This window comes from Thalia democratica, chromosome 4 (assembly GCF_965202585.1).
Source record: "Thalia democratica chromosome 4, ktThaDemo2.hap1.1, whole genome shotgun sequence".
Taxonomy (NCBI): Eukaryota; Metazoa; Chordata; class Thaliacea; order Salpida; family Salpidae; genus Thalia; species Thalia democratica.
The window spans coordinates 55146600-55156769 of record NC_139168.1 but is presented as its reverse complement, the minus strand read 5'-3'; the positions used below and the strand labels follow the sequence as shown (position 1 = coordinate 55156769).

The 10170-nt window shown below is 25.6% G+C and overlaps 1 protein-coding gene across 9 annotated transcripts in view; it reads right to left on the bottom strand.

Annotated features, from left to right (window-relative positions):
* Nucleotides 1-252: 252 nt before the first annotated feature.
* LOC145835169 (uncharacterized) overlaps nt 253-10170 on the bottom strand; it is an 89894-nt gene continuing 79976 nt past the window's right edge. For 6 of the 9 annotated variants that reach the window (XM_082942724.1, XM_082942723.1, XM_082942722.1 and 3 more), the window contains 3 exons: nt 5500-5658; nt 1290-1409; nt 254-1090 (listed from right to left, as the gene is read on the bottom strand). In XM_082942724.1, the coding sequence (XP_082798850.1) occupies nt 1298-1409; nt 5500-5658 (271 nt within the window). In that variant the 3' untranslated portion in view covers nt 254-1090; nt 1290-1297. Of the gene's footprint in view, nt 1091-1289; nt 1410-5499; nt 5659-10170 lie in introns of all 9 variants that reach the window. The other 3 variants (XM_082942726.1, XM_082942727.1, XM_082942730.1) reach the window with 2 other exon arrangements.

Genomic DNA, 10170 nt, shown 5'->3' with positions numbered 1-10170 from the left:
TGTTTGATTACACCACTTTGATCATCAGGCCACAACCTTACAGTTGGCCTGAGACCTTGGTTTTGTAATTATAGAAACTTGTCTTTCAGTTAAAACCGTAAAACTTGCAGTAGTCAATTTACAAACGGTTTATCACACTTTACTAGTGGTTTATTGAACAAATACGAAAAACTGCTTTAAATTTTTTGGTTCAAAGACCTGAACACACAAAAAGACATTTCGGGCATCGAGTTGCATACCCATCTTAATGAAAATTATAATGAGCTAAAACTTAAAAAAAGTAAAAAAAAAACTTTACAGTCAAATTTCAAAAGCTAAAACGAAAATTTTATGAAAAATGAGACTAATAAACTTTACAAAACTAGATATTTTTCTAAAACGTAAGATATCCATTATACTATAGTTACTATAAAGCTAATGTTTGCTGGTGTGATAAGAGACGTTAGCTTTTTCTAATTACCGTGCAACGTTTAAATACATTGTCTATGCAAGTAAAAAAATTTAAAGTTCAGAAACGGAAATAAGTTTTTGTTAAAATGATAAACAAGTTCTTACGTAAGAAGAAGAACTATCCTCTGGCTTCTGTACAAAATACGTTTATTTTTCGAAATCGCGCACTTATTAGAAACCATTTCTAGAAGTATGTATATTTGGTGGAAATTGACTCGGCTGACAAATGATCACGGGTTAAAACTGAGCGTGTCCCATATATTTGTTATACTAGTATAGCTTACAACGATTCAAGTAATTTATTGAATACGAAACTTACAAAGACTAAAAAAACTAAAAATAGGATACTGAAAGCTATGTAAACAGCATAGTTAGACATGCAAAAAATTGATAATGATAACAAGTTTACTTACTTAATAAATAAGATCAGAACTAAAATAAAACTTAAGCATTTAGTTAGTAAATAGGTTTGCGAAAAGTTTGTAAACTGTGCAGCTTTAGAAAAATATGTAAGTTTAAGTTTATTAAATTTACATTTTTAATGATTTATTTTATTAAGAAGATGTTAGTTTAACTAATAAAAAATCTGGAAAAAAACACCTACAACATCCACAGTATTTTTCTTGAGAACAAATTGAACCTGTGTATAAATATATCAAGTAAAAATTTATTTATCTAATAAATAAATAAATCAAAATGCATAAACAATTTAAAAGTAGTTAATACTATTTAATTTAAACCAACTAAAGTTCAATACTAAAACTTAAGTATTAAAGATACGTATTTTTAAAAGTAAAAAAAAATGTATTAAAGGAAAAATTGATAAGGAACAAAAAAACCTTTTTAACTAGAATTCAATCTTACAAGCTTCGACCGTTTCGTTGTGCATAAAAATTTTACAAGTTGACGACACCATATGTACATTAATGTTTTCTAATTCGTTGTAGTTAGAATTAAACCTGTAGATATATAGGTCTCTTTTGATACAAATAGAGTTATTAAAACCATAAAATGCTTTTTTATTATCATTGCTATAATGGTACAATTTTGCTTTGACTTTATATGCACTTTTTGGAATATTTGTACCTAAATTTATCGGAACAAGTCAAATATGCATGGCATCACTTTCGCTCGGAGTTTTACACGTATCGTCACTTTTCGCAGATGAGAGTTTCTCACGTGTGCAATTTTTACACAATTGGTAAATTTTGCAAGAGCTTAAAGCGTTTTGTTTTAAACCACTTATAATTAAAACTAATAAATTCTCAGGTTTTTTTTCTGAAAATTAATCTACTTTTTAAATTAAACCTAGTAGGGGCGTGTCTAGACGTTTTTAGTGGGGTAGCAGAGTTTTTTTTTCAAAAATATTATATTCATTGAAGTAGATTTAAAAAAATTATGATACTATTATTTGTTTGAAAATTTACTAAGATTTTACTGATATATTAAAAAAATAAGTTTATATTTTTATAAATAACCTTATTTTGTTGTTTTGTGTAACAAAAAGCACAATACTCTGACAACAAGTTGCTGTTTTTTTTTTATTAAACGCCTATTTAGTGACAACATATATAGCACTAGTAAAAGAAAACAGAATTATTAAACGGTTAATGAATAGTTTGGTTAAATACTATTTAGTGCTTTTTATTAAATTTAGTTTCAAGTAAAAATTTCTACTATTTTAAATGTTTTTGTTTTAGTAATTTTTTCTTATAAATTACTTCAAATTAGCTTAGTACAACTCAATTCTATTTTTCAAACTTTTTCTAAACAGACTTTAATACTTTATGACGTAACTATTTTTAGCTAGACTTTTCAAATCATTGTATATAACTAAAATTACACTATAATATTAATAGTTTTTAGCAATATTATTCTGAGGATGCGCTAAACGAAACTAATTAATAAACTTTTTTCGAAAATGAGTGAGTTACGTTTAAAATTTTTAGTTAACGGTTAATAAACACAAAAATTAAGTATATGTTTAAACTATTAGCTTATCTGATGACAACAAAATTATATTTGTTTTAAAGTTTAATATTATTAAAACTACTTTGAACTTGTGGTACTTTTATTGAAAAAAAATTTAAAGTAAATGAATTTTAAAAGTTAAGTTGTAGATGTAGTTTAATCTTAGGAGTAAATTGTATTTATTAGTTTCTTTAAATACATAAACATTTTTACAGTTTTATAATTAGCCCTTAATACTTTAAAAACAACATACCATCTAATTATCTTTTAAAGTAATATTAAATTCATTCTATTTATTAACTTAATTTCATGAATAAACTAACAGAATAATGATTAAAAAATTAGTACCTCACCTTTAAAATACATGTTCAAGATTATTTAATGGGGCACACATAAAACGTAGGATAGATTTAGACTCACTAAAACATAAATTAAAAAAAAAGGAAACGTTTGTAATTAAAAAACAAAATCAAATCAGATAGAACAAAAGTAGCTTTTAAAAATTTATACTTTGAGTTATTGCAGCTATTATACATTTAAATTCGTTTTTTCTTACTGAATTATTTCAAATAGAAAGCCATAGTCCCAATTTAAATCTAGCTAAATGTTTTTGAACACTAATGAATAGTTTGAATTATCGAAATTTTATACTTATTTGCGCAATTAACGCTGTTTATCAGATGCTCACAAACTGCTGGTTCTTTTAGCATTTTTTATCACTGACTTTGTTACGTTTACTTTTCCACCTGCTATTAAATTGTTAAAATATCTAGAGATGGGCTTTATAATTCCTGTCTTTGAATGATGTGTATTTAATCCAATATAGGTCCTGCACGGAGATCATTTAATTTGTAAACTATACATATATTTTCATGGCGCAATCTAGGATCATTCATGTCAAGATTAAAAGCAACTTTATATACAACTTTTTTTCCTTAGTAAAATAACTGTGTAACTCATTTTGTTTGATTTTATATTAAGAAAAACTTATTGCCAAGGTATGGTAACTTAAAAACTGCATGAAGTTTTTTCTGCCTAAAATTTCTATTTTATTTTCAGTCAAGTTGTTTTGTGAAGGTTAATCATTCTATAAACAAGAAACACTGGATATACGTTTTTACCAAAGATAGTTGTTTTATGTAGTTAATCTGTTGTTAAAAAAAGGAAGGGAATAAATTAGATTTTCTTAGCAGTATAGAGCTTTAAATAAAAAACCTTCCGTTTCTTGCTGCCAAACGACTGAAAACAAAAATTTTGCTTGGTACGAAAGCTTTTCTGTACACTGAAATCAAAAACTTATGTTTTTGTTAAATAATTTTGATTTTTTAATAATAAAATGTCTTAATATTTTTGCTCTTTTTAAAAGATTATCGATTTGTGTAAACTGTTGAGCTTATTTATAATGCATCATTAACTTGTCTACTATTTTAAATAACTTGAAAGTCATCGTGTGAATTAAGTAAGTTGTCTGCTTTAATAAATTTGCGATAGTTTTTTCCAAAAAGCCCATGAGATGCTTGCAAGAATTGGGGCCAATTGGTGGCTCATTACTATTCTATTTGCTTGGCGTTAAACCTCATAAATGAAGCTGAACCTAACGTGACTGGTGACATACTAAATACTAACCTGACTGGTTAATCTGTAATAGCCTAGGCTTTTTTTTAATCTCATTTCTTGAGTTTTTTAACTCCATGACATATATATCTTATAACTTCCTCTAAACTAGGGTTTCCCAAAGTGGGCCAAGTGGCCCCCTAGGGGGCCATGACAGATACTCATGGGCCCAAGAGCAGCAAAGGGGGAAGAGGGGGGGCCATGAGCAGTAAAGGAGCCACAGGGGGGGCCATGAGACCATAACTTGAAACTTACACTAGACATTCTTGAGTTTCAGATGAAGAGCAAAAAAAAAAAAAAAAGGTCTTATGTGTATTTTATGGCAGTTTAGAAACTTACACTAGATATTCTCAAGTTTCAGATGAAGAGCAAAAAAAAAAAAAAAAGGTCTTATGTGTATTTTATGGCAGTTTAGAAACTTACACTAGATATTCTCAAGTTTCAGATGAAGAGCAAAAAAAAAAAAAAAATAAAAAAGTCTTATGTGTATTTTATTGTAGTTTATGAGTAATCTATATGTTGAAGGGGGCCATTACTTTTTCAAACTCTTTAAAGGGGACCATTTGCAAAAAAGTTTGGGAAACCCTGCTCTAAACTCTAAAGGATTATTCAGTTCTAAAAATTAGAAAGTAGCTTTTGTTATAAAGCAGGATTAACTACATTAGCACTGAAGTATCTGTTTGTGAGTTCCGTTTAAAATCTGACGCAACCAAGTTGTTTATAACTCAACAACTAAGACATTGTAAGTTTCAAAGTGAGATTATAGTTTACTTTTGTTAAAAAAATACAAGTAGCAATGTTTAAGCTATCTTCAGCAAACCTAAGATGTTTTCGACATTATTAAACACCGCGCTAACTCTACAAAAAAAAAACCGAGACAACGTACGACCGGTTACGTCCGGTTATTAGGACTCATCAGGTAGACATGGGCGTAGAGACCGCTGTCTTAAATGTATCGTCATAAAAATAAATTAATATAATAACAATAAAGCGTAAACTTTAATCTAACATTGAAACTGACAGTATCTTAGACGTTGAGTTGCGCACATCATAATAAGTTAATATTTTTGACGGTATCTACAAACAGGTGCTTCAGTACTAAAGTACTTGGCTAGAGTAAAATAGCGACTTCTCGCGACTATTAGCTATTATTCAGTATCAAAAAACATTTTTCCTTAAAGCTTTAAGGCACAGTTTTAGTAAAGTACGATTTTTTGCTTGTATTCAAGGTACGTCTTTATTGTTTCACGATTGAATTATTTTATTTGCTTGATATAGTTTTACTTATAATTTTATAGGCTTCAAACTTATTTTGAATTATTTTTCAAAGCTTAAGCAAAAATGACCGTTTGTACAAAAACAACACTCGTGCACAAGTGACGCTGTGTGTAAAAATGATGCTCCGTATATAAATGTTAAAATTTAATTCTTAAATGTATGTATAAATACTAAATGTAAACTAACCAGCTTCTAAGAATAGACGAGTCTCTTGTAGGGATAACAGTAACATTCGTAATATCTTTTTTATAACTAGGATCATTCCAGCTCTTAATTCCTTGTAAAAGACCATTTAATGTATGGGAGTTTCCTTCATCGTCTGAAACACCACCCAAAACGTAGTATCTAAAATTTATTTAGTTTGGAATGTTTTCATAAAGATATTAGTTTAAAGAAGTATAATATAATTTTTGCAGAATTATTTTGTTGTATAAGATGTGCTTGTTTCTTAAGCAAAATCAAAATCAACAACTTAAATTAAAATTACTAACAAATATTAATCAATTTGGTCTAAAAAGATATTTTATGACTACCTTTAACACAAGCAACGTTATTTGTTTTTATTATACTTTTTAACTAAACTAGATTTTAATAAATGCACATATAGCTTTAATTTAGTAAAAACTTAAGTTGTAGACTGAAAAAAACGTTTTCTAGAAAACTATGTTAAAACTTTTACTAAAAAACTTTTTACCAAGGGCGGGTAATTGTTAGAAAAGCACAGCGTCATTTTGGCACGGAGCGACACTTTAGCGCGGCGTCACTTTTGCACGAAGTGTAACTTTTGCATGTAGCTTCACTAAGTCATGATCGACATTTTTAATTTAATAAATTAAATAACAGTTTAAGTATAATGAGTAAAATGTTTAAAACTGAACTTAATACAGTCAGCATCCTGTTGAGTACGCATTTTAGGCACTTCAAAGTGTTAATTCAAAAGAAAGGATACTTACCAAAGTTATTTTCATTTAAAATATAATTAAGAAGTGAGAAAATGTTAAAACAAAGTTCTGCAGCCTAGTAAAGTAAATTATCAGTTATACTAAGAGAAATCACTCGCATGTAGCAATAAATTAAAAAACAACCTTTTTAGGCTCTAGTTTTATAGAAGAACTATACTAAATAATATAAATAAATACTATAAAGCAGAAGTTTGTAAATTAAATGATAATTGAATTGTTGAATACATAATTAAAAATTCTTAAATTTTATATTGTAGTAATTAAAATAACAAAAAAACTACTAATAGTTTATTTCCAAATTATTTAAAACTAGGCTGGTAAGGTTAAAATAAATAAACTTATTCAATATAAGTTTGTTTATTTATCTTTTCTGTTTAGCAATTGTTTTAAGTATTAAAGTATTTAAAATTTTGGTTCTTATTAATATTAGATCATTCAAAATGTACAGTTTATGATGTTTAATTACTTAGAAAATATTAAGCTTAAAAAACTAAAAAAATCCAAAATTAGTTTTAACACTTTTGAAAGTGTCGTCTTAAAAAGATTCCTGATAAACTTTTGCTAGTAGGACTTTAAACTAAGCTATTTCTTAAAGTTTTAAAACAATATAAATATAAAAAAAGCTAGACAAAAAGAAAAATTGTTTAATTAAGTAGTAGTCTACATAAAAATTTTATAACACTATATTAAAAAATTTGCGAGACGCAAGCATGTAAAGTGAGAGGACTTATCATTTTTTATAATACAATATATAAAGCTAAAGAAGCTTAAAAAATATTATTAAAGAAATATTTGAAAGTTTATTAGTTATCAGAGCTTTTATAAAAGCAAAGGTTTATTTATCGATAATTCTTAATATTTATGCTTCACAACTTTTATTTAAAATATGAGCTTAAAATTTAACCTTACCAAAATAAATTTAGGCGTATTAAATAAGTTTTAAGAAAGCTTAAGCTCGTATGTATAAATATGTTTATAAAAACAGTTTTATGTTAAAAGTATTAAATTTAAAGCATAAAAGTATCTCCCTTAAAATTTTATAGTAAATCGAGTTGATAAAGTTTGTAGATTTACTTTTATCTTATTAGTACAAAGTTACGATTTGTATTAAAATAACTATTACTACAATTTAAACATAAAGTTTTAGTTAACACCTTAATTTAAATACGTTTAAAAGTTATTAGCATATATAGAAGGTACAAACAAGACCTGAAAAATAGGATCAAAAGATTGTAAATGAAAATCTATTGTTTAAAATATTTAAAAATCTAGTATTTGGTATATAAATTAAAGTTTTAGAATTAAAGTAAACTGAAAAAATGGCTTTTACTGTCGTATTAATGTTTACTAGGGACGTAGCTAGCTTTAAAAAGTTACGAATCTGCAAAAATTTAAAACATCAAGAATGCCGCGTGATGACGTAATATCGGGAACAGAGCAATTTAAACTACCTCTAATCTTCATTGTATTTTATGTCAAAATATGCAGTTCTGTTAAAACTTCAAAAGTAAATGGAATGTTGAAGTATGAGTATTGAGTAATAACTGTATACAAGTTAATTTATGTTGATCCACACCCCCTATGATGTGTTGCCACTTGTGTAAACCAATAATAATTTTCATTCAAAATAAGTTAAAAAAATCACAATTTAACTCAAAAATAAGTTTAATAGGCCTAAAATTTATAGTTATGATAACAATTTTCACAGTTCTGAAGTTATTTGCAAAATTTATTGCTGTTAGTAGATAAAAGTTTTGTAATATCAGAACTTTATTAAAGAACAAAAGAGATATACAAAAATTAAGTACAACAAATTTAACAATGTTGTTTATTTTATAAAATTTTAGATCATTCAAGTTTTTGTAACATAAAGTTGTATGATTTTGATTTTTGAAATAAAAGCTACACATTTTGTTAGAATCTATTTTGCAATGCATAGCTTTTTGATATAAAATCTAATATGAGATAAGTATATACAATTTAGATGTACTTAATTCGTTTAATTTTCACGACACTAAAAGTGCTAAAGAGTACATGTATGACAAAATTATCTTTTAGTAGTGCAAAACTTTTTATAAATGATTACTAAAAGCTAAGAAAGCAGGGCATTTTAAGCTAAAAATTGTATTAAAAGCAAGTTTTTTTGCACAAAAGTACACATTTCTAACCTACTATTTCTAACCAAGCTACGTGCCTGATGCATAATATAAGATATTAATGCACAATTAGGCTGTATAAAAACTAAAAATCAGAAAACTAAAATTAAATGAAATTAAAAAAAACCTAAGTTAAAGAGTATATCATATTAACTTTATTTAAAAGCTGTACTTAAATTGGTGTAAAGATTTTTTAATTGTATACGTGTAATAGTTAGCATAAAAAATTTGAATTCATATGCCAAACAACTGCAAAGAAAATTTCAAATTAAAGTTTATGCTTAATAAAGTTGTTTTCTTGTATGAGATGTATGAATTATTTGCAATTTGTCCCCTTTTCAAAATAAATTGCTTCAATACTTAAATGATCATTGGTTAATTTGTGTATTATATTAGTATATTTGTAATTGTAAAATGTTAACTGTACTTCTAAAAACTAGTTTTGTCGTAAAAATATACTTTCATCTTAAAACTTTGAATATAAAAGTCTTCAACAATAAGGAAATTCAACAAAAACTTAAAAATTTACAACAGCACTAAGTTATAACTAATACCACTCCCTTTGATACTAAATTATACTAACCATACAACAAGATAATTACGTCATAACAATAAAAGCTGAGTTGCAATATTCTTATTTTTAACTTGTTAATGCATTCAATTTAGTACAACTTGCAACTATTGTTCAAGACATAATTGTACTAATTTCATTAAAATTCAACTGTTTTAATTACTTTTTTTTAAATCTAATCTAATTTTAATTTTATAAATTTTAGTTTTTGTAAAGCCTAATTATGCGTTGATATTTTGTATTAACAATCAATAAAACAATAATAGCGATTTATCAGTACATATAATTTTAATATAAAACTTTAATTAATATTTAAATTCCTTTTTTCTTAAATATTTTAAACTATAGATTTTAATTCATAACTTTTTTATCATATCTTTAAATTTTTGTTTTTTGTGTTTTCTAGATTTATTCACATTATAAAGTATATGTATACAATTCGTATACACTATTTTCAAGTACATTTTCAGTTTATATTATCCTGATCGTATATAAAAAAAAAAGATAGTAGATAAAAAATAATTTAAATAATATATAATTTGTTTTTATATATATTTTTTTTTCTTAAATTTTTGTTTATAATATCTCCCATTTATTTTTTTAAACTTATTTTTCGGATTTAATTAGCAATGTAAATTCTTTAGAACACCTGGAGTGAAACACTGTATAGTTTTTGATAAACTGTTGAATAAAATCTCGATATTCTATCACCTACTCTGTATATTTTTAGCCAGTATTCTGTATATAAGGTGAAAATTGTTTGTTGTTTAATTTAAAAAATAATCTTTAGTATAAGAAATACTTAAGTAATAATAATTAAGATAATCAAAGAATAAAAAAAACAAGGTGATACACTTTTTAAAGAATTAAATATACATATTTAAAAGACTTATTTGTGTGTCTAAATTAAACATATTTTTGTTTATTAACCATTAAAACTAACATGAGTTTAGACAAGTGCTTGTTGTATAATGCAAAAAGATGTTTTAACTTTTTATTTAATATTTCAGTAAAATTCAAATAACGAAAGAAAGTTTATATTTGCATTAGTTTTAGCAAGAAAAAAAAAAACTAGAAATTTCTGTAAAACTTTTTTCTTTAAGATTTGACTAATTGGAACTTTATTTTTTAGTCGTTTGTTTCAAATAGTTTTTGATTTCAATGATTA